At 36.6% G+C, this 25,284-nt stretch overlaps 3 protein-coding genes across 9 annotated transcripts in view; 2 read left to right on the forward strand and 1 right to left on the reverse strand.

The window, feature by feature from the left end:
* The window catches only part of LOC136345345 (A disintegrin and metalloproteinase with thrombospondin motifs 12-like), an 88,866-nt gene that overhangs the window by 42,204 nt on the left and 21,378 nt on the right, over positions 1-25,284 (forward strand). The window contains exon 1 of one of the 4 annotated variants that reach the window (XM_066293544.1): positions 19,261-19,485. The exons of 1 other annotated variant lie outside the window; for it this stretch is intronic. In XM_066293544.1, coding sequence (XP_066149641.1) covers positions 19,440-19,485 — 46 coding nt within the window. In that variant the 5' untranslated portion in view covers positions 19,261-19,439. Of the gene's footprint in view, positions 1-19,260; positions 19,486-25,284 lie in introns of those variants that run through there. 2 more of the 4 variants (XM_066293542.1, XM_066293541.1) reach the window with 2 other exon arrangements.
* LOC136345351 (uncharacterized) overlaps positions 1-25,284 on the reverse strand; it is a 70,512-nt gene that overhangs the window by 35,627 nt on the left and 9,601 nt on the right. For 3 of the 4 annotated variants that reach the window (XM_066293555.1, XM_066293554.1, XM_066293557.1), the window contains 2 exons: positions 6,094-6,156; positions 1,455-1,484 (listed from right to left, as the gene is read on the reverse strand). In XM_066293555.1, the coding sequence (XP_066149652.1) occupies positions 1,455-1,484; positions 6,094-6,156 (93 nt within the window). Of the gene's footprint in view, positions 1-1,454; positions 1,485-6,093; positions 6,157-18,071; positions 18,576-25,284 lie in introns of those variants that run through there. The other variant, XM_066293556.1, reaches the window with a different exon arrangement.
* LOC136345213 (uncharacterized) lies at positions 9,392-11,415 on the forward strand. Its single transcript, XM_066293296.1, has 3 exons — positions 9,392-9,890; positions 9,937-10,067; positions 11,340-11,415. The coding sequence occupies exons 1-3, from the start codon at positions 9,441-9,443 to the stop codon at positions 11,380-11,382; spliced, it is 624 nt and encodes a 207-aa protein (XP_066149393.1). The 5' UTR covers positions 9,392-9,440; the 3' UTR covers positions 11,383-11,415.

Genomic DNA, 25,284 nt, shown 5'->3' on the forward strand with positions numbered 1-25,284 from the left:
ATCTTGTTTATAGTGGTGGAAGTAGCAAAAAAACTAACAATAAACAAGTTAGTAAATACCACCAAACCTTTAGAAACCTTTGAAACCTTTTTCAACGTCTTTCAGGCAACACCCTGTATCTTGGAAACAAGGCATCTGCGGACATATGTTTGTTAGACATTTCTGACTCAAAATCAGTCGAGGATTACGCCTTTAAATTTTTTACACGTAGTTAGGAAACACCCTGTATATACATATGTAGATACGCCTAAATAAACCGTATCACACGTGGCTCCATCATGGAGAAGTATACGAATTGGGACTTCGAAATTTAACTAAAACTTCCCATTAACCAATATTCTATTTTGGTTCCTCAGACCCACAATTTTGTCGTCGAAATGAATACTTTAAGCTGAATCATTACAAATTCATGGGGGCTACAGCCACTGTTTCAAGAGAGACCATTCAATGCGGGAAAATCAATTATTCCTCGCTGATACGTTTTAGCTAATTTTACGCACTAATAAATAATAAAATTACCTCTTACGTGGGCCGAAAAATCGAACAAAACCCGAATATAAACTGAAAGTATATATAACTAATAACCCTCACTAAAGCCTTGAACTTACTATCCAGGCTAGGATATTCCGCCTGTGGTCAGCGGGAGGTCACAAAACCTCCCTTCTCCCACGTTATGTTTGACCTTTGTACATTTTTAACATGGAAATTGTAGGAAAGTCGATAATCCGCCGGATCTGGAAAACATCTACGTTCTCTGGATGTGTCATTGAGATAGTAAAAAGTATATTAGCTGAGTCAGTTGATGCATACGTAACTCTTAATTTTCTCCTGAACGAATTTAACAACAAATTCAAGGAACTTGCAAATTAACCGTTTTATGGGCGTGTTCTGCTTATTTTTCTAAGGGAAATTAACCGTTGCAGAGTGCGTGTTTATTTGCCAAACTGATAACGATGTTTAGTTCAACAAATCAATATATTGGCGAAAAGTTTTTAAAAAAGTTAAAAATAGCCAGGTTTGAGTACAGCACTGCGTTGCTACAATGGCGCCGACGGTACCACCTACCAAAGGCCGTTGCCCATGGAATTCTGGTTTCTTTTTTGCTTGCGTTTTTGTCGTGTCGAATTGCAGTTCAATCTAGTTAAGTGGACAGTTCTTGATTGGAAATATCCACAGATAATTTTTGATTTCGCATTATCCCGTGCAAAAAACAAAAAAGCTCAGACACGAGGTCAGTGCGCATGTAAAAGAATCGCGAATGGAAAATTCTATTTTCCATCTATTCCCGTCAGTTTTATTTCGACCTCTATGTGGTTTAGCACGTAAACGCAGTAGCCATAGAGCTCCGAAACTAGTAGGAACCGTCGAGAGTTTCGGAGCGGGAGAAACCCACCTAATCAGCATTATGCAATTGCGGTTTTTCTAGTCTAAAATAACTCTGAGAGGGTACTTACCGAGATGCGATAAGTCTGACACGTCCGAATCTGAAAAACACAATAAAACATTCATTAGCTACGTGTTTTCATTTCGAAAAATCGGCAATTTCTGCTCAAAACATCGGTCTAACGTGAATTTTGAATTATTTTTAAACTCATTTGGGACGTTTGACGAATCCATAAAACCACTCGTAAAAAGTTGCAATTAAACCTTGGAAAAATTCCGAAAACCTTCATGTGCCAATTCGATTTCGGTTTCCAGCGTGTCTAGCCAAATTTGCAGACTGGAATTTTTGGCAAAAGATTTTAAGACGCATTATTAAATCATAACAGACGTGAAATGAAAATACCATAAGGTGTGTCATGGCTGGATTTGTCACTGATCTGGCGGAGAAACCATGAGGAAAAAACGACGTAAAATAGCCGAAAATGTGACGACTAAACAATCCATGTGGAAACGAACATTTCGAACCTGCTCCTGTTCCAATTTCGTGAAATATTTTTTGTTGTCAAATTTCTGACTAAAAACGTAATCGTGGCGCCTTTTTTAAGCGCCATTAATCGCATTTTCTCACACCTGCCTGGAACGGGATCATATTTAAACCCACCTTATGATGTTAGATTGTTATAGTTACTACGCCTGACTCACTTTGGTGGACAATGTCCAGCGCCAGTTTTAACTCGGAGACGTAGAAATTTATTTCAATTTGTTATCCAACCTCAGACACACAAACAAAAACAATTTCATTAAAATTCCAAAAAAGCAAGCACAAACAAATTATTAGTTTCCAGAAACATTATTGGACAAATACCAGCGTGTTTTCCGTTTTTTGGCAGATTGTTTGGGTGTTTGGACCAGCGAAAGTGTCACATGACCGTGGACATGATCATTTCCCTGAAAAACCATGACGCCAAGGAACACTTTGCAGCCATGACGATAGAACTTCGGGCTACGTTTTTGGCCACGCCACAATTTAACAATAGAACGATTATTTTGAGAATTCGTTGTGTAATTAATCGAGATGTGTGGTCGATCGTTGAATTTTAAATATTCTCTCAACAACCATAAATAAGAGCATATACGGGGTGTCCCTGAAACGACCGTACAACGCTATACCCAAAATTGCCTAATCAAAAATAAGGCGTTCGAGGCAAAGTTGCCTGTTGCCTCGTTTCGCCCCAAAAGTTCTCAAATTGACATTGTTTTTTCAAAATAATTGCTAAACGCTCTTGTCGATTTTTACTAATTTTGGTACAAGAGTTACTACGTAAATTGGCGTCGTTTGACATTGGCGACATCTCTCTACGACTCGTAGAAATATTAAAAATTACGCATGCTCCGTAATTAAAAGTTTGCGTTTTTGTTTCCCCCTGTACGAGCGACTTTAATTTTTCTCTCTGCTACTAGCTGATTTTATGTTGAAATTTTTTAATCTCTTGTGAAATTTTCCTCAGGCACGCAGTTTCTCTACAAAAAAAAATTATTTACAACACGTTGCCGTCCCTTGTTGTTGTTTATGCAGAACGAAAACGTGAAAAAATTTCAATTCTAAATAACTACCAATTTTGTTTAATTCTGATGATAAATGTTCAAATGTTGACCGTCTTTCTGATATGTACTTAAATTCGTTTTAAAAAATTGATATGTGCTTGGGGTATCGTGTCGGGTAACATTCATACCAGGCGCAACAAAAGTATAATCTTTTTTCCGAAACACGCGCCATTTTTAATATTTCCATGCACTAAAAAAAGACCCTGCTTACGTCAAAACACGCCAATTCATGTAGTAAATCTTAACTCCAAAATCAGCTAAAACCGATAAAAGCGTTCAGCAAAAAAGCAAAAAATTTTTTATTGATTATTGATTTCTTGATTTAAAATCTTTGTGGCGGCAGAATGAAGGAACATATAGCTCAGTTTGTCTAACACGCCTTATTTTTGGTTGAGGAATTCTGGGTCGAGCGTTGTGCAGTCGTTTCAGGGACATCCTGTATATTTTGAGAAAAATTCGCAACCTACGTCAATGGAGCTTTGCCGAGCTCTTTAATCAGTTATGGAAATCTTCAAACGACACTAAATCAAAAATATAAAGCAAACGTGTCTAGAATGCCTACAGCACAGGACCTAGTCGCGGTTCTAGAAATAGCAATACATTTCGAAATTTGTTCAGCAAAAATTTATAAGCTACACCAATGAAACTTTGCTGGTCGATTCTCTGTAATCAGTTTAAAAAATCTAATTGGCAGCAGACAAAAAATAAAACACGGGCGTGCGTAACCGTGCACTTCGCCAGGTTTGCAACGCTCTACCTCTATTTTGTTTGCGCTCTGTATATGATTAGAATCTTTTAATCTCCTGTTGACTTGGAGTATATCACTACTTATCTATTTTTACCGTATTTTTAGCAATTTGGGGTTCGAGGAGGAAACGTTTGCAATAGTTTTTAAATTACCTTTCGATCTGATTTTTCTTTATGTCCTGGAAACTTGTTTCTTCACGTGGGACACCCCCTATGTTTTTAAAGTTTTTAACCAATCAATCACACGTGATATTTCCTCAATACACTTTCAACAATTTTAGTCAGTCGAATCGGATTTTCCTGTCTGCTATTCCCTTTTTATTTGATTAAAAAAAAATTAGAAATGATTATTTGTCATTAGCTGCCCACCAGGACTTCCACCCAGCCAGACTAACAAAATTTCCACACTATGAGAAGTCGCATAAGAGGAGCTTTCCATATCACAATTTCTCTTTAATGCTGCAACCGAAAATTCTTGATCTGACCTAATGTCATTTCCCGGCAACGTATATTGATCCCTGGCATGTGACGTCCCATGAATCATCATTTGTTGGCTCGAAAATTGATATTCCACACACATTTCATGAAATAATATTACAAGTTAATCTATCAATCGAACAGATGTTCCTAGCAAATGTAATCGATATATTATCGTAATGTTCGATTGTGAATTGATTTGTTTCCATTGAAGTCAAGAAAACCCGAGCGACTTTATCCCATTATCATGAATCTCAGACGCGCGATAGCCAATCGGAGCTCGCCCTTTCGGGGCCCTTATACATAGAGCCTTACGGTCACTCGCACCTTGTATATAAATATTTACAAACACAGTTGTTAAATTTAACTCATTTCGGAGTATTTTTAGACGCAGAAAAGTAATTTTAAAGCGTCATAAAATTCGGTACAAGGCGAGATGCGCGGCTGAAGGTCTTCTAGATACAACAAAAAACCTAAAGTATAAAGGGTAATATAATGAGGAATCTTCCTCATGATAACTAAACGAGGTTTCTGTGTAATTAGGTCATTGTGCAGCGATGGAAGTACTGTTTGGAATGGTGGTACTGATCTGGGTAATATAAATATTACACATTCATTCGTTACGAAAAACTGTAGTCGCCTGAGGCCGCAAGGCGAGCCATCACAAGGTGAACAAAGAGTTAAGCTCTTGATGATGATCGAAAGCTTTTAATTTGCATTCTACATTTTTTAAGGGGAAATGTTAGTACGGGACCGGGAACGCATTGCATGTGCAAAAAAATCGATTACTTTAGAAGTTTTGTATGGAGAAACCATTACGAACACGTGAATTGGACGTGTATGGGTTTGGGAGGCACGTGGACAAGATCAAAAGTTCAATATGTGTCAACGGATATTTACTTTATATTTATAAATATGTACAAATATTTGCTTTCTGTTTATTTGTATACACTGTATACTGTACACCACTGAAAATTTTAGAAAATCGTTTGTGGCAATTTCTCACAACGAAAGCCTATGACATTATTAACGCCACCTATCCTACGCTCTAATGAAAAATATCGACAGCATAGACAAGTGGCGACCTCTCACCGCACACTTCAAGAGTATTAGAAGTCGACCGCTGAAACGGGAGCAAAGTACTGCAGCACTCCAACGATATTAAGTATGTGGCGTCCTCTCACCGCAAACATGAAAAGTATCCGAAGTCGAGCGCTATAGCAGGAACGAGTACTGTAACGCTTTGCAAGATGGCAATGGTAACTGTGTAATATAGATGGCAGCATCAGTACTGCCAGCAGTGGAGATTGCTAATAAATTCACAAGCTGCGCTCGAGTTCAGGGCTTTTTAGAGTTTCTAAGATGATTTTGGAGAATTTTTGTTATATGCACCTAATACGATAATGGAATGGTAATAAATGGAGCTGTGTTAAGAGATGTAGTGGGTCATTTTTTTTTTAATAATAATAAAGACACGTGTCTTCAAAGGCGATGTACAAAAAATATATTTTTTTTTTAACCAGATCGAACATTTTTATTTTTCAGACTGACTTGGATTCGATATCGGTTAATTAAACCTAATGAAAGCTCCTGGTAAATTTGAAAATTTGTTCGGACGGCAGAAGGCGGTACCTGTTTTTCGCCAATTTGTAGAGTTTGTCGATATCTCTCGAACTAGTGGAGTGAAAGCATTACAAAATAGCCTTATTTAGGCTTGTGAAACAAGGCTTCGGAATCTCGTTTAGTATCTGAAGTACAGATTCACTTTGACAACTCAGTTTGGGATTTTGGAAAAGTCGAAAATGTCCCAAACCATTCCGTTTTCCGTTTCGGTCTTGGAAACGATAAAATTTGTGAAACGAAAAAATACGAATTTCTTACCTGTGTTATTGGGAAACCCCTCAACTGGCTCGTCACTGTACCCCTCGCCTTCGCCGGACATGGCTGAAAAAAGACATAAAAAGATAATCGTCGGTACCACTAATTAACGTATAATCGAATTGTTTATAGAATTATTGAAATAAAAGTTGTTTTAAAAGGGCATTACTAACGCCTATTAATCTCAATTTGAAGCTGCTACAATCCTACAAGGTCAGAGTATTGTCTACTGGATGATGAAGTTTCATTCAATTAAAATAATAACAATGAAAGAGAATTTTATTTATAATTCACCTTGAATGGGAAATTGCGATTTGAGCTGTAAATAATTATTTCTGTATGTGCAAATGCTCTGAATGAATGAAAGAAAGTTCCTGGTGGTGGCGGAGAAAATGCAAAGGAACTAAAATGTAACGGCTTATTTGCCGTCTTGAGTTAAAAAGCAAAAAATTCAGATCACTTTACTCGTTATCAGCAAAGATTAGATTCTGGGATACTTTGCACAAATACTACTTGTAGTAAATGTTAAATTCCTATAAGAAGGCAACCAGGGTTACTACATCAAAAGTCACCAGGTCAAGTTTATCATTATAGTTTTCACAGTCGCAGATAACGTTATCCGGCAATGAGATTACTTTTTAATCTGCTTTTTAACCCTGAGTATTAAAAGAAAAATAGTTCAAGTGCCACTGTGGGTGGTTCCGCCCTTAAAACGACACAATATACAATTTTAGATCTCTATATCTTTTCGAGATACATACTACAGATTTCATGCACATACCACATGGCCTCACATGGCAAACCTATGGGTGGACCTTGGTAATTAATTTCGCCTCTTTTGACCACTCATGGCAAAGTCACTGCCATCGAACGGAAGTACTGTCACTCGAATGCTTATTGAAAAATTAAATTATTTTATTGTCTTTGATTTACTGCTAAGGCTAAATAGCTGAAATTTCGGTGTGGTGTACCTTGGCAGGAAAATCGTTTTTTCCAGCTGCCATTGTGTGAAAATTTGGCGATTTTTTTTTATGAACGAATTTAAGGGCTTAAGCTCCATTTCCGGTTACTTAATTGCGTCGAAAACAGACGCATTTGAATATTTTTAGAATAAATCCCGGATTAATGCAAATCAATCAATCAATCGGTAATTGTATTTTAAAACTTTAGTTGTCTGGAATTTATATGTTGCGGGTACTGCAGCTGTATGCATAAATCAGAAATCTGCATTCATTTTGGTTGCGAATGTTTATTCGGGTTAAACAATGCAGAAATTGATTTGTTGGTGTGTGTGAGAACGTAGCTCTGGCTGATTTTGATATTCAAGAAATTTGGTAATTTTGTTGCAAAAAAACCAGGGGCGTCCACAGCGTGTTCACGAAATTGTCATTTTAACAGGATTATTTAACTTCAAAATGAATTAAAGCAATTCTGGTTGCGACACTGATTTTTCGGCAAAAGTTCCGGTATCCATATTTTCTACTGGGTGTTCAAAAAATAATGTTAAACTCGAGGACGTTGAAGTGGACATTGTGGTGAACAATATTTGCACGCGAACTCCCGAAAAATTAGGTCGTTTCGGCTCTGAAGTCATTTTTGTTTAAAAACGTAACTTGCGCTCCTCGATGCCAAAAGACTTCAATATTTAAATTATTTTTATTAAAGATAACGCACAAAAACATTTAATAAATGTTCAAAATGACAATCCCCGACCTGGTTACATAAATTTGTTCTTGAAATCATTGAATCGCGCACCCTTTGTAAGATATGCGGATCTTGCTACATAAAAAGAGAGGCTGCCATAACTCTTTTCAACAGTTCTTCTTGGGTGGCTACAGGACCTTCAGACAGCAACGACTCGATGTGATCCCGGAGGAAAAAATCCAACGGGCTTAAATCGAGATTTCGTACTGGCCACCTGATAGGTCTGCAATGTAAACTGGATCATTTTCACAATTGAAACCCAAAAATTTGTCTCCAAAGGAACGAATGTTGCTGTGATTAGGATTAAAAGCAATTTTCAAGAATGTTGAGTTCAGGAAAGCAATTGATAAATTTATATCAAGAACCAGAAAATGTTTATTTGGTTTGTTTTTATTCTATTTACTTAACTCGAACATCGAAGTCTTTTGACTCTGGAACCAAAACGGCTCATTTTTAACTATACAAAAATTGTTCGCCGCAATGTTCCCTATAACCTCTTCAAGCTTGGCACAACCTTTTTGCAACACCCCCGTATATTAAACAAAAATTAGCTACTTGATTGCCTAAAATTTATGGGCGTACCAGGCTGGATTGCTGCGAATAATCAGAAGTTTTCAACATTTCATAAATACAGAATTTGGAAAATATTTTTCGATTGAAAAATGACCTGTACCGACACTAACTTTTCTGCATGAATGTTGGAAAAGATGTTTAACTGAAGGCTTAACTCAAAAGCTAGAAGCGTACCAGATCACATTAGTAAACAATTACTGAAAGCTTTCACGTTTTTATAATACAGGATGTATGAACAATTAAGAAATATAAAAAGTACCTACTCCGACACTGATATTTATATGAGAAAGTGGTTAGAAATATCCGTTAAATCTAGGGAAAGCACTGGCGCAGCAGTTAGTTTTTTGTTCGGCAAAACGGGTTAAAAAGTACCATTCAATTTCACAATCACTGTTGAAGCACCGTAGATTATTTAGATAATTCTGTGTGCGTAGTATTTTTTTCGACATAAAAGAAGTGTAATAATAATTATTTACATGTAAATGAAAGAGCTCTATGCTTGGAAAAAGCACATCTATTATAAAAAAATCAATTTATTTTCAATGAGCGGATTGATACGCCACTGTGTTTTCACAATAAGTCACCATTATCTTCTGGGTGTATTAGAGTTTTTAAGAACCTGAGATGATAGTGAAATTTTCCTTCAAAGTCACAATTCTCCACTCAATCACACTTCTCTCCTCTATATGAGTTACCATGTGGTAACTCAAAATTAGAGGCGCACTAAAAATAATTTATAAGAGAGTGAATGTATAAAAGAGTTTTTTTACTAATGTTTCTCATTAGTTAATTCTGAACTTAAAAACCTGTTATACTTTAGAGGTTTCAATCGACTGAAATTCTGGTTTAAAATCACACTCTTTTTACTCAATAAAAAATCAGGGGCGCACACAAACAATTTGATTTGGCCTTGGCTTTGTAAAATAGTCTACTATACACACCGTACGTTCTTGCCCCCATAGAATTAAATTGCCATCATTTACATAGATTTACATCGAATTTACACCATCAAACCACCATCCTCACACCTGTTCGGGTCAACTAAGTCGCTTGACAACTTGCAAACTTCAATAATGTCTCTTTCTGCCTATCTGAAGATTCTAATGGAATGGCGATTCGACAACAGACGGATGATTTCCAAATTTCTGCTCAAAATTCCAAAAAGCCTGTTTCCAGACTATAGAATAAACATCAATCCTGAGGCCATCGAGAGCAACAGAAAAACTTTGAATTTCCATAGCGACGCTTCTTTCGGGGATTTTTCCTCCTCTTCAGGGATAGAGGACACTCCCAAAAAGTGTTGCAGATACTGCCGTTCTCTTGAGGAAAGATCAAAACCACTCAAGATCAATCTGAGACCGGAGAAACACGACTTGTGGCAAATGTCTAGCACTCCAAAGAACTATGATGCTCAATTTGAGTCTTGGTCTGAGGAGGTCGATAGAGAACTTCCATTGACCGCAAGAGGCATTCCCACTCCTCCTCCAATGCCTTCAGAGGCCTTTTGTGAAACATGTGCGAAGGCAGGTTTGCGAGTGAAAGCTGACTTTTCGTTAATTTTTTCTTCAGTTCAAAGCTTTTCCAATATCGAAAGCGCCAGAAGTCCGCGATATGAAAGCAGTTCTGAGGAGGAGATTTGCAGCCATGCATTCACCATTATGTGACGATAGTAGCATTGAGTCTGACACTGATGGTTGCAGGTATGCTCGTTATCCGGAATTGTCCCATAACTCCTCTTCGGGGCTCCAAGTGGGGGTTACGTAAAGGACTTTACCTATTAAGTTGTTTTTGTTTTAAAGGACGTTTTTTACGTAATAAAGTGCCGTTGCAGCAACACACTCCCATACGTACGTGGAGGGCCAAAATCCCGCATAAATTCGTTGAAAATTCAAGGAAATATTTTTCATCAAAATGCTGGAACTCGTCATATATTATTTTTAGTTGTGCATTTTTTGATGTAACAGACATGTATGGTGTACAGTGTTACCCACGTTGCAGATAAATGTACTTTTTCACTTTTTCCTTATGGAACCCCGTGTACATTGTGAGATTTTTTAGTTCCTTGAGAAACTCCAAGCATATTTCAAGTAACATGCCCATGTCTAAATTCAACAATTTTTGAAAAAAATTACAAAAGATACTCAAAAAACGACAACGTAAACTCCTATAATTGATTCTATGAAATGTTCGAACTGTGCCTCGTTGACTTCCTGAGAGTGCCCAAGCCGCCATTCAAATTCCTCAAGAACCCCTCTCATCATTCGAGGAGGTATTTGTTGAGCTTCTTGAGTCATTTTATTTTTTGATCTTCGTGTATTGTCGGGGTTGTTTAAATGCACGATATATTTCAGACCCCAGACTATATTTTAACCCCGTAAAAAAAGTCCATAGGCGTCAGGTCGGGCGATCTAGCAGGCCACATTTGTTTCCATACTGGCGTATTCAGACATGGGCATGTTACGTCAAATATGTTTAGAATTTCCCAAAGAACATAACGTCATAATATATGTACATGAGATTCTATAAGTAAAAAAATAAAAGAATACGTTTATCTACTACATGGGTAACCCTGGATACACGTCTATGACGTCAAAATATGCACAACAAAAACCAATATGCGACGTGTTCCAGCATTTTCATGAATAATGTTTTTTTCAAATTTTAATGAATTTATGCGGAACTTTTGGCTCTCCGTGTATGTGATTCTACCAACTACGTACTGCGAACACATTCAGCAGGACAAATTCATAACATATTGTACCGGACCTTGAATTTAACAATTTCAAATAACACTTCCGTTTAATATGCGAGCATAATTTATGTTGTAATTGCCTTTAGACTGTTTAAAAACGCAATTAGTATTGTCTGCATAAATTACATTTCTTAAGTATGTGCGAATGTTTTTTCGTTGAAGGAATTTTTGTGTGGTCCCCTATTTTTGACCCTGATGTAGTATGAATCTCACCTTTCAGATCCGCACTTATTTACCCAAAAAAATCAGCCTTGAGGACATAAAATAAATTTGCTCCCGCTGAGACAATAGAGGAGATTAGGTAAAAACAAGTGTACATAGTCTCATATTCAAATACAGCTAAATATTATACCAAAATAATCCATTAGCGCGCATTTTTTTTTGGGTGGAGGAGGGGGTCTATTGCGTATCTGAGAACCACATTTCCCATTACTATAATAGTGCATTTTCGAGATGCCAAATGGAACCAAAAGGTGGGGCTCTTAGACACTCACGAGAGGGCCATTTTCATTAGATTTTTATTATCATTATTAATTGATACATGTTACGCCGATGGTTTTCATCTAAAACTATCGTTTTCCCTTGATATATAAGGTGCTACCAATACGCGAAAATGCACGGAGACATTATAAACCGTAAGATCATCCAAAATTGGTAAAATTGAGACAGATATGCGCAATTTAACGCTCATTTTTGAATCAGTTTTAAAATTGGAAATATTCCGAACGGTTCCGGAGATATCCGTGGAAAAACGAACGTTCCCACAATTCTGTTTTTCTCAAATGCCATATAACCCACGCCTTGTTCGAAGGAAGAAATGGACATTGATGGAAATTTTTTTCCCTTATGGGCATCATGGTATTTTGGTCGATTTTTCGGTCAACGCTGGTTGCAACTTACATGAAAGTCTTTGTCGTTCATAAAAAAAGACTTTTTAAAATCTGCTACGGAGACAAATACTAAAAGTGAAACCAAAAAAATGATCTTTTCTTTGTTATCCAGTTTGCAGATTTACATAAATTGACAAGCTGTTTCGAGTCAATTAAAAAATCAGTGCCGCAACTACGCGATTTTGAAATGCATTTATTAGAAATTTCGTATTCCAATATCTTTTAAGTAAGACATTTCTTATACAGCATGTTTCACGACAGCACAACATAATGGTTTTAATTTTACCAGTAGCATCCGCGTGCATGTGATTCTGGACGTTTTGAACGAAAAATAATACGCCACTGGTTTTTGAAAGTTATTTTCTGAACGCTCCAAATTTCTGTGAAAAATAAGGTCTCTCGAACATTTTCCATAACGTTAATTGTTTTCATGGAAAAACTAAACCGCAATAATCTGCAATTAAGAGATTCCATAATTCATCAGTTTAATACAATAAAAAATACACTAGGGATTTTTCAAAGAGAGATGATACGTGAAAAGGGGCCAAGGCGTGCGTTTTTGCAGGTGGAGGATATTTTCAACGATGTATTTAATTGTTCTTTTAGAAGTAACGTAATGTTACTAATTTAGTTTTGCTTTAATATTAGTTAGAAAATAATGTTTTTGATTTTTTTTTTTTCATAAAAATAGTCAACGTTGTGAAAAACGTTCAAGACATAATTTTTTCCCACAAAATGTGAAGCATTCAGAAAATTATTTTTATTTTTAAACAAATGATCTATCATATTTTTTGTTTAAAATGTTTAGGGTCTCATCAATGGGGGCGCCACTGACAAAATTACAAACGTCGCTTCTCCCTTAAAAGATACGTTTCTCCATGTATTTCGTGCTTTCGAATTTTCATAAAAATATACAATTTTATGATTTTTTTATCACCCTATATTTAAGGTAAAATTGATGCATTTTTATAAGCACTTTTTCCTCAAAATTGCCCGCAGATTTACCCCCTGAATTTCTGACGTACTGCTACGAAACACCGTGTGTATTCTCACGTCTTCGCCTTTCCATAAACTTCCTCGGGCACGAGTCTGGCATATCAGCCACGGGGTGGGAAAGGGGGAAAATTCAGATATTTCAAATCTAAAAAAATTAGTAGTGCAGTAAATTCAGAAGACCCAGAATTAAATCATCAACTGAAATCAGTGTCGTCCGCGCCAGTTTGCAGCAGGCCTCATTCCGAATGGAACAGTGGCGAACACTGGACGATTCAAGGAAAATCGTCCATATCGGAATTTCAAAATTTTCCAAAAACCGAGGATCTCCCAAGCCGTGACTAAATGCAACGAAATTGTGCACGCTCTTGGGCAAATTCTTCGCGCCGCCCGAAAGCCAGAGTCGTACGCAATAAATTTTTGAGAATTTTTAAGGGGTCAAAGAGCGCAATTTCGAGTAATTTAAAGGTATGACTCTGCAAAAGAAGAGTGGTTAAATAACGAAACCCGATAAAGCGTAACTTGTAGAAAAACATAAAGGTTGTTCAGAAAAAAGGAGGAATTAGAAACACTTTCTCTCTTTTAAACAAACACAAAGTGCACTATAATTATAATAATTATGTAATAATGCGTAACAATGATTAGAGCCTCTCCTCTAGGTAAGAGCCTCATTGTCACTGCACTGCGGTCCATTATCTGTTGCTCTATTGCTGTTGTCGCAATAACTCGTCAAAAGGTCGCATAATAAGTTCCTTATAGCGCCAACGTTTGCGGGTAAAAACAATAAATAACAATGTTATTAAATACGCATTGAACGGTGATGATGGCCTTGACACGAGTTTCATGCACCATTACAGTATCTCCATTTTACCTAAGAATTATGTAAAAATGGCTTCACTGGAGCTTTTTATCCATTGTTTCATTTTGTCTATGGAAACTAAATTCAATTACGGTCCCCTTTGAATTAACAGTTAAGCGAAATTATAATTTGTGGTTTATTAGATCCTACAACAATCCCAAGGACTAATGACTAAACTTCTGCTCTCCAGCATCCTTTAGATCTTCTAATAACGACGTTCTTTCCATTTAATATCAAACAGCAGATTGGAGGTGTAGTATGTTGCAATTTGCCTTTTAAAAGACTAGATTTGTTACGACTTAATTGGTTAAAAAATTGCATAATAACAATGGTACTTTCTTCGTGAAAGTACTCGGTTTTACGACGTGTGAGTCGAATTTCCAATTAGGAAGCGCATCAGAAGTACTCACTTAAAGATTAGCTATAGACGATGACCAATGTTATTAGGTAACTGATGATTTGATGAATATTTTTGGTGGTGTGATGAGGTAATAGTACCAGGTTGTGCATTGGGTTCACTTAGCGTCTTGCTTTTTTCTCCTAAATCCCAACGAGGAACGACTGAGACTGTTAAAAGTAAATTCGATTCAAAGATCGGATTTCGTCAGAAGGGTTCAACACTTGAAATTGGTATTCTCTGTGATCGGCAGGTCCGTAGCATCGAATAACGTCCAGCACACCCTGCGGGAAGTACGGAGCTTCAAGGGTTGAAAGGATACCAATTTGACGCGACCATCGATGATTCTCAACCCCAACGGACCGAAAATCTTATGGCATTCAGGGCGATCTGCGCGAAAAGCTCAACTTTCAGAAGCCCCGGGCTGAACATTCTTTTATTGCTCCTGGCAATTTCCGTACAAAACCGCAGTTAAAAGCTTGATTTATCATGCTGCGATCTGTGCTTACGAGAAAAACGTCTTTAAAGGATGTTCTACGGATTTAGGCCTCTAGAGGTATCATGGAAATTATGACTAGCAAAAAGTCGAAATTTGGGTGTCACACTAAAGTGCAGGTGATCTATGGATGAAAAATATTTTCGTGAAAATACCACTTCCGGTTGCACCGGAAGTGGATGTTAACTCCCACATTTTAGATGGGACACCCTATATATTATATCAAATTTCGATGCTGTAGATCGTTAGGAACATTTTCGACGCATAATATTCTATACCTGAATTTGACCGTTTTCGAGATATTTAGAATTTTCGAAAAAAAAATGACAGTTGCAACCATTAATGTATTTCCTCATAATTGCCAAAATACAGTTTCAATTATTTCGTAACCAACAATAGATTTATTCCTTCTGCAAGGTGTTTTGACAAATCTGCTAGTTTTAGAATGATCTCTATTATGCGTTCGAGAATTTTTCGTGATGGCTTCGTTCTTTCTGGGTATCAAGCACGAAATGCATGACAAGTTCTGATTAATATTTTGTTGCATTTACCATAAATAATAAACATATCGAGAAAACCTTCTCTTGCATAATTTGCAGGTGCCGCCATACTTGAAGCAGAGTACTAAACATTGAAAACGTTTTTTTCGATAAAAATAAAAACGGTCCGGTTTAGAAACAAACGGTTTAATTGAAAATGGCACTTTTTATGTTAAATGCGAATTTGTTAAAAAATATGACGTTCCCATTTGAAAAAATGAGAATTTTTTACAATTTTGGACCATCTCTCTGAAAATCCTGTTGGAAAAACCATGGTTTAACTCACTAATCCACGGATAGTGAAGCATTTTGTAGAGCACGGCAAAAATTTCATTGTAAAACACTTAAGCATTCGCAAATTATCAGAAAAACATTAAAAGCTGCAACTGTAAGTTTTCATGGAAAATTCTAAATGCTCGGAAAACTGCAAACTTAAGGTACAAAACATTATACATGAAAAATATTGATAACGTTCCGTAGAATCGAAATTTTACATACGGGGTGTTCCATTTAAAGTAGGCGAGTCGACAGTCGTGTCCGATATAACCCAAAAGTAGTGTTCCAAACTATTTCCTGTAAAGTAATAGTTTTTAAGATGCAGACAGAGCCCCATGTTCGTGGGACATCCTATATAACACTAATTACGTTTAAAACATTCGTCAACAGCATCCGAGCATTGTTAATTTCGGTTTGTGTGAGTCACTTTTTATAGTATTTGGATAGCATTAAACCTATATGAGAACAAGGAAGGTAATCTTCGGAATCTCCAAGAGGAGATTAAAAAGGCATTGACCGTTTCTAGAGACCGTTTGAATGATTCATTGACGGAATTCTTCAACTTCTTGCAGAGAGACCATTTTCGATCATCAGGCCTCCCGAATCGCCTGATTTGTAATACCCGGCCTTAAGCCCGGTTTATCATGCAGGTTACGGTTAGTGTTAACTACAGCTTATGTACCTTATTGTATCTCCTCCTAACCAACCTCAAATTCAACTTTTCACCAACTAATTGAGGCTCTTCTATGAATATTAACGAGTCACCTACATCGAGTGACAATCAGCTTTAATAATGTGTCATGTGACGGACGTAATAAAAACCAAATTACGTCCTTAAGTCAGTCGAAAACACTTTAAAGCACGTGAGCCAACTTAATTTGAAAATTTGCAATGATGATGATGATGTTATTCATCATGTGATTTATGCCCTATTGAAGTGCTGATTCAGGGATTTTTAACTCACTGTACTTAATTGAACCTTACCACGGAGAAAAACTTTACCATCGATCAATCATCTATAAGATTAGGAAAAAAGTACAAATCAGCCTTGACTCTGTTTCTCTTGACTATGTTGTGCACTTGTAATTGGATTTTTATAGCAGGCTGATAATTGACTCGATTACCATTGTAGATTGAAAGCACTTAATTGGCTGAAATCCGCAATTAAAAAAGTCTGAGGTGATTAAGTTCGGGTTACTTAGTTCAGAAGTCATGCACACATTAAATCAAAATTTTAATTACCTATTTGGTACGTGTCAACTGAAATATTTGCAATTTGTCTGCTTAAAACATCGGGATTGCAGAGGCGTACCACGAGGTCAAGAAATTTCGTTTATGAAGAAACAAGCTGAAAGTTTATTTGCTCTTAATTTATCATCCCCCTTAAGGACGTCCCGAAAAATTTTTATTTAACCGAAATTAAATTGACGAATTTTTCTGTCTTCTGAGACGCGCCAGGAAGCCAAAAGTGTACAGTTTTTGAATTAGAAATAATCTTGAACCGTTCATATTTTCTTAGCTTATCAAACCGCATAGATTCATTGAAAATAAATTTTCAAACATTTTTACACTTTTTAAACCGAAGTGGAAATATTAAAAATACGAAGAAGTCATAGATTATTTGACTTCAAAAACGTCATAAAAGTTGTTTTCTTAATTTATCCACCCTGCCAGTGAACCCGGTAAAAACTTGTTTTTAACTAAAATTGAATTTCCGCAAAAATTCTAGAATTAAAAATTTTTTCATTCAATAAGTCTCAATTTTGAAGCTGCGCAGGAAGCCAATAATATATTTGTTAATTAAAGTGTACTTATCTAACATTTTCTGGTTTATTGGCGCCGCCCCTGATAAATTGGAATTTAACTTAAATTAAATATCTGAACTTATTACTTGTTTTCAAGCTTTGTGACTAAAAATGGTAACCTTCAGAGGCGCACCGAGAAATAATTTTTTTTTCATTCGAAATGAAACAATCTAGAGATCTATTTTCTGCATTTATCGACAATTTTAGCGATGCTCCTAGAAATTATATAAAAATACTCAAAAATTTCACTCCGTCTAAATAGCTCTCTTTTAAGTATCTCAAAGTGTTTTTTTTTAAGTGAGCAAAAACGCGATATTTTATTATTATTTATATAATTTATTAAAACAACCGGCGAATTCGATGACGAATGGATTATAGACAAAAAAACATTTTATACGAACTTCAAAATTTTGAAAAAATTCAAATCATAAATACCCGGAATTCATTTGAGATAAGTGGCAATTGCCAGGGTCGTCGCGAAAAGGGGGATGGAAAATTGAACAATACCACTTCAAGTTTATTCCAACAATTCAGACATCTAACATTACACTGATCGATATTCGTTCATATCAATGTGATTTGTCTCTTTTTCATTGTTCCGAAACGGGTTCCAGCAGTACCTGATTTGACCGAACCACTGTCAAGTGGCCACTTAATTAAAGCCCACTCCAAAAGTGAAGTTTTCAACGAACATTACCTGAATGGTGTCTGTTGAATATTTGATAAAGCAGTGGAACACACTTGGACGAAGCACATAAGCTGTCTTCCATTACACTGCATCCACCTGAGGGACCACCTCAACTTTTCATTAAGTGTCTTCAATTTATCTGAGTTTAAAGTCACTTTGCTACAGAACACTTGGTATCATTTTACCAAACAGTACCACACTTATTGATTAAGTACCAGCGCGGTACCAAACGTTTTCGTCTCATGTCGTTTGTGTTTTCACTGCAATGATGATCCGCAGAAATGAGGTGTAATAATACGATTTCATGTTTCAGTTCAAAAAGCCATCCAACCTTTTGGCGGCACCTGAACCATCAGGTACTACTGGAACCACGAAACTTTTCAGTCTTTGGAAAGGGTCTTCGAAGAGTCGTTTTGATTTTAGGCGGTCGGTATGAAGGTCGGAAAATTTGCAAACAGTGGTACGCGGGTACCACTCATGGTGCAACCGAGTCGGAGCGGGTGTTTGAGTGGACTCACCTGTTCGTCGGTGTTTTGCCGGTATATCTGTTTTACGGATAGCGTGTGCCCGAGCATTAAGGTTACGGGCCTGTAACTTAGTACCCCGGCCAGAGAGCGTACCGAAGCAAGTAAAACCAACGCGGTTCCGAGAATTTTGGCTAATTTTAAAAATGACATGGGTATAGAAACATCCGTGATATCGAGGGTTTCGGTGATGAATTGAGGTACGCCGACGTTTCGAATTTTCCACACCTTCGGGAACGCTCCAGATCCTTGACGCACAAATTCAAGAGAATAATGAGAAGATTCGAACTTTTTCTAAAAACAACTTTCGACCAAAATAAAGCGTGATGGTTAAATCCGGTCCACCCTTTTTGAGGCGCCCCCTCTTCCCTGTATATAGATCCGTTAAATCATCTAACAATATTTATATATGTAAATGTTCAGCCAAAAGTCTTTCTTTTCAGAGAGTAAATTTTTTTTCTCTTTTGAAACCCTCATTGACGCACCCTTGTTTTTTTCCATCAAAGTAAATTTTTGGCGTTTTCAAACGTTCAGTTCTGTTTCATGGATACTTTGCCGAAATCTCATTTTTACATCAGATCTTTGCGGTCAGCATAGTAGGCCGAACCTTTGAATGCGATCCGACACGAAATCTCTCGCTGTGCTCCGATATCGTGTCATAGTTTTCCATAATTAGATTTTTCTCTAATTATAGGCAAAACCGAAATGGTGGTTTTAATTAAATTGGTCATCCTAAAGATCAAGGTTGAACCAGTGTCAATAGCGAGACCATTATTGACCATCATTTTCACATACTTTTGTAACACTGAAAACTCGAAGTACAACAGAACATCATAAAAAAGAGTGGGTTTTTATGCCGTTAAAAGTTCATTTTCACCGCACCAAAGAGGGTTATTTACGTAAGTCACTGATTAGCAATAATTATAAATTATTTATTTATTTCGCCCAGTAAATCCTGAATTTCAATGAGAGTATTTATATGAATGTCACGTATAATATGAGACTAGTCAACATTGATTGACGTTGGTATTTAAAATTTCTAGGAAAACGACTAATTCATTTGTCCAAATTCATCCTCAAACCACCTTTTTTAACTTTCTGTATATAACTCGTACCTGGCGGAAATACAGATCCATTTGTGCTGCTAATGGCGAAGAAGGTTAACAGTCTCTTCTGATAACAACAAGCTAATTAATCATGTAACAGAATTTTTATTAAGCATATAGAATATTTGCAAACATCTTCGTCATAAAGTAGTTCCTTCAGGTGGTACCAAACACCGATAATTAATCGCTAAGTGATACGTCTTGTTTGCTACTGCTAACTTTGATGTGCTAAAAAAGCAATGGACGTGTGTCTCGTGGCTTCTCAACCACTCAAACTGCTAATTAACGTTACCAAAAATACCGATTTGTTATTGTAAAACGACCAACTATTCTGCGACTATAGCAATGTAGAGTTCCTTTGTACTTTGATTCTATTGAAAAATAAGGTGCGATTGTTCCTCGATCCGAAAAGATGAACTTTGTACCCATTAATTTGCTTCATAATCATAATTAATAATGGAAAATCCCTTGACGCGTAAGTGCAAATGTTGGGTAAATATCTGAAAAACCATGAAGTCCTACCGACACACGAACCAAATTTCTTCAAAGTTTTTTTATTTTTCAAGAAACGGCAACGTTGCGCTTGGCTTTTTTTTCAAACGTGTATGTCCAGTGGTGACAGAAAAACGAGCAAAGTTGGCTGGGCAGTGTTGCCACACTGGACAGATATGGAATATCTGGAAGCACGGCCATTAGAGAATTGAAGTAATTTTTTCTTGAAAAGGAAAAAATAGCTCCTTTTACACCTCCACTAATAAATATGTCACAAGAGCATATGCATAACAGGAACGTCCTTGATAGATAGGATGTTCGAATATAAAAAAATATACAGAGTGCTCTTTTATTTAAGGGAATCGGTTTCAGGATGATTAAAGACTGAAATGGAAAGCTCAGGTTGCACTGATAATTGTCCTTCGAGACCAATTTTTAAAATCTAATCAGCAAATTTCATGATTTCCAAAAACTGTGGATCTCACATAAAAAATCTTTTAGATGCACTTGACTGACAGAAGTGAACAGGAAAAAATCTTTATTAAACATGGAGATTTCTCAGATTTTCCTACCAGAGACGATTTTGAGTTGTTCTAAAATTATTGTATACACACGTGCATACAGGGTGTCTACTAAATGATGGCACTAATTTCAAGGGGCGATTCCTTGTCACATTTTATGAATAAAAATCCTAACAAACGTATGTCCTATCTTGGTTCATTTCCGTGATACAGGGCGTCAAAATGATTTTTTTCGGTTTTTCGTAAATATTTCCGCACGTAAGGGTTTCATCTCGGTAAAGTCCAGTATTAAGAGATGTTCCGAGACGAGAAATTCAAATATGACATCGGTTTTACCGCAATACACAGAGGGCCATTGTTAAATGTTTATTAATAAATTGATATTTTTTATGAAATGATGTGCAAAGAAATTTTAATCGTCGATATCTCGGAAACCGTTGCCCTGAAAGTTTTCGACCAACTATACCTTTTTTGTTTAGAATTGACGAGGAGCCAAGACCTAATCTCTTAGAAGTCCAAATACAGGGTCCTAAAAACGTTAAGGCAAATTTGACACAAAAACATTACTGCAGGTGGCGCCCTTACATATTACGATAAAACCGATATCATATTTGAATTTCTCGACTCGGAAAACCTCTGACTACTGAACGACGAGATATTGCTGCATCTTTCAAAAATATTAAAAAAAAAAAAATGTTACACTCTGTATAAAAAAAAACGAAGCAAGATATGAGATACGTTTATCAGAACTTTTAAAAAATAAAATTCGACAAGGAATCACCCGTTGAAATTAATGCCATCATTTAGTAAACACTCTGTATAGCGGCTTATTGGAGTTTTCCAGCTTTAAAAATGTAAAAAAATCAGGGCGCATATTCCAAGTACAGGCAGGGCCAGATTCAAAAAAATTTCTGCTTTTTAGAGCGAGATTTCATTTATGGTTCAACCCCCTAGATCCCGAGCTAAGTAAGTTTCTGGTTGGTTCAAAATTATGATGAAATTTGAAACAAATGGTTTATTAAAAGTTGAAATTTTCTGAATTGCAAAAGGATCAGGTGCGTAGCCTCTTTACAAAGGCAGTCGTGCTTTTTAACAAGTTATTTTTGCTTTGAATGATTATGAAAATTAATGAAAATCATATTTACTTAGAATTTCTATGTTTCAGTTGCTTAGGTCGATTTAATACTCTCCGACATGAAACGACTCACGGCAAATTCGATTGTAATAACTAAATGGGATGATTGTTGCAAATACTAAGCTCGTGTGTATAAATACCAAAAAATGACTACGGATTTTTTCTAGACATTGTATAGAGATTTTTATATTGTTTTGAATAAAATGTGGACTACTAAATATAGAAAAACTTCCTATAATGAAAAATTGTAAATCATTTTCCTGCATAGATCCTGAAAAAGTGAAGGTCGATTTCATGGGTGTATAACCAAATCCTGTAAAACGTCGCATTTGTGTGAAGTTGCAAAGACTTTAGAATTTTAATTGAAACAAATTTTTGTAGGTGAACAGGAATTAAGAGATCGGGAGATAATTACTGACACAATTATGTACGATCTTAAGTGAATCCTCCAATACCTCCTGATTTGACACAGAGCGAAAATTTCCAAAGAAGGGGGACCTCCTTCTAGCTCCCTCCGAAATTCTCTTGAGCGTCTACATCTCGGGAACCCACACATTTTTTTAAACTGTAACCGCCTGAAAAAATGGGCTTAAGGAGCCATCTCGATGAGCGCTCGAAGCTTTCGCAAAATCGCTCATAACGCCTCTTCCAGTTTCTGAGATATAGAGTCGCATTAGCGCATATTAATAAGCGCCATTCTCATTAATGATATGAGCGCAATGTTGCGATCGTGCACTCTCAAAAATTGAAAGAAATTGACCTTTTTCCGGCAAAATGACACAGCTATACTTTTTTTGGTACAACTAAACAGAGATTTCTGTTCAGGGATAAGAAATATATTAAGTCCTACGTATTCGTGTTAATGTATTAAAAAAAAAAAAAGATTAGAAATATGTGCCTTGAGGCTAGACAAGATTTTGAATAATAAATGCGCAGAGGTAGGACTTATGAGAGGTATTTGACCATAGGTGTCTAGCAACGAGGATATACTCATAGATAATTTTTTTCCGCTGCCTTAAATTGCGAGTTTCGGGGGTCAGTTTGAGTGGGGACATTCGATAAAGTTTGATAAAAGTTTGCCGCAGTTTTGACCCAACAACGGAAAATCGAAAAGGCTTGAGGATAATGTCAAGTCTATTACTCAAACCTTCTTTGATGGGCCGATGATGCCATTCTCCAGGCATGCCCATCAAGTAAGGAAAACAATGACAAATTAGGCTTGGCCATTAATGAATAAATATTAACACACATGCGTGATTAATCTATCATTGAATTATACTTCAACCTAATGCTATTAAAAAAGTAAATATAGGAAAATTTTCGAAGACTATTGACCTGTATAGAGAATTTTGTAGAGTCCTCTGTTTATTATCGCCATCAATGGAACCTGAAACCGATCAGGTGTAAAGCGCAGGTAGCCACCTTGACGAACCCAATTAGTTTCTAATTCATTAACGACTTCGGGAATTATGGTTTAACTGCATCCATGCAATTTGACGTGATCTTATAACGCAATTAAATCAATCCATTTGTTTCGATAATTAACTGTGGCCGTCAATGTTAATCGAGACCGAAAGGTCACTTTTTGCCACGGTCGACGTGTCGATCTGTGTTGCCAGAGTTTTCTTTAAAATCCCGGAATTCGAGTCAAACGCGGCAAACGCGCAATTCATTTTCTCGCAGAAGTCCGCCATGAAAATTGTGAAATCGCACGACTTATCGGAGTCTCTAAGTCTCGTTGGAAGGCCCGAAGTCTTCGCGATAAACTCTGAAAACATCGATGCCGATTAATTCTCGCCCCCCGAACGCTTTTTATGGATATAATAATATAACCGCGGTGGGTTTTAGTATCCGGTTTTCAGATAAAAAAGCTTCATCAAGACCACAGAAAAAAAATTAATTACCAAACCATGCAATCTATTTAAGTCACTATCGATGTTTTAATCTATTTTCGCTACAGAACGATGAATTTTTACGACCTAATTTCCATATGGAAAATTTCGTTAAAATCACAGAAATCTTCCAAATTGTCTAATGCCGGAGAGCTCATTGAAGTTCCTGAAGCTTCGTTAGAAAGCCCAGAGTCGGCTCTAAACCCTGCAAGTTTCACAGGGACACTGCAATTCATAGAGATATGGTACATGTGGATTTCGCGCACAGTTTTCACTTGAAAAAATACCACTAACGTGAGCAAATCGACCACGCAGCTCAGTGCGGGCACTAGTGCTACAATTTGGTCTAGAAACTCCAAAATTTTCAAATCGACAGTTTATTTGCAAATACCGTAATCATCCGTCGACCATATACTTTATTAATGGAAACACTGTTTAATAATAATAGTTATAATGTATTTACATTACGTGCGTAACCTGTTTAATGAACTGATCTTGTAGTTATTTCCGTATATTTCAACATTGTTAATTATTAATAATTCATACTGCATTGCGAGCGGTGATAACATGGAATAATTTCCATTTTGAAAACATATTTCCGAATCGGAGCACAAGAATTGTCACATATGCACATACGGGGTGTTTGTTGAGAATTTGTGCAAACTGTAAAAAGCGAACCTCTGACTAATTTTCAGATAAAAAGTCGGCGCGAACGCGGGTCCCTGTCGGCTCGGTTCTCGAGATGGAGGACGGCAAAAAATTCCTCCCGGATCGCCCGATTTGAATCCTTTGGATTGTTTTCTGTGGGGTCACTCGACGTCACTAGCCTACAATGCGCCAGCCCAAAGCGGAAAATCTTAGAAACGGGATATTTGAATCGTGTGTCGTCATTAATCGCACACCCGGTATATTCGGAAGAGCTCGTCGATCGACGTTAAGGCGAATTGACGCACGCATTGCAGGAAGCGGCAGTCGTTTTCAGCATTTATTGTAAATGTTATTAACCACTTTTGTAAAAGTGGTTTAGTCTCAGTTTTGTAAGCCTCTTTCATCTTAAAATTAGTCAAAGATTCGCGTTTGCGCGATGACTCAATAAGCGCCCCGTCAACACAGGGTGTTTGAAATTTCCATTTCAACTCCCACAGGTAACAATGAAATTTACTGCCGGAGAGCGTTCAGTTCTTGCCTTTTTATCAAAGCAAATTACAATAATAACTTATCATTTAACAACTCATTAAATATTTTTTATACGTAGGAAAATTATTAATGATTTAACCGTGGGTAAGTCAGGAAATTTATGTACTGATAAAAATCTATTTAATGGCTGCAGCAATTACATAGAAATATTTCGATGTGTTCGACATTTCTTTTGTACATTTGTTTGTTATAAATATCGTCTTTGAGAGGACAATTTCACGGTTTGAAGATCCGATTCACTTCACGATCCTTCAAGCGGTAAATTGCTCTTTGGATTGTTCTCAAGGATCTTCGGTAACAAGAGCTACTAAATGTTTATAATTAGCATTAAGCAATGCTGTTATATGCCGCAAAG

The sequence above is a fragment of the Euwallacea fornicatus genome, chromosome 19 (genome assembly GCF_040115645.1).
Source record: "Euwallacea fornicatus isolate EFF26 chromosome 19, ASM4011564v1, whole genome shotgun sequence".
In the NCBI taxonomy this organism is placed as follows: Eukaryota; Metazoa; Arthropoda; class Insecta; order Coleoptera; family Curculionidae; genus Euwallacea; species Euwallacea fornicatus.

Excerpts from the sequence above, each read along its gene's own strand:
- LOC136345213 (XM_066293296.1), top strand. The coding sequence starts at position 9,441 with ATGTCTCTTTCTGCCTATCTGAAGATTCTAATGGAATGGCGATTCGAC. Across the intron at positions 9,891-9,936 it reads TTTGTGAAACATGTGCGAAG|TTCAAAGCTTTTCCAATATC; the intron begins GCAGGTTTGCGA and ends TTTTTTCTTCAG. Across the intron at positions 10,068-11,339 it reads TCTGACACTGATGGTTGCAG|ATCCGCACTTATTTACCCAA; the intron begins GTATGCTCGTTA and ends CTCACCTTTCAG.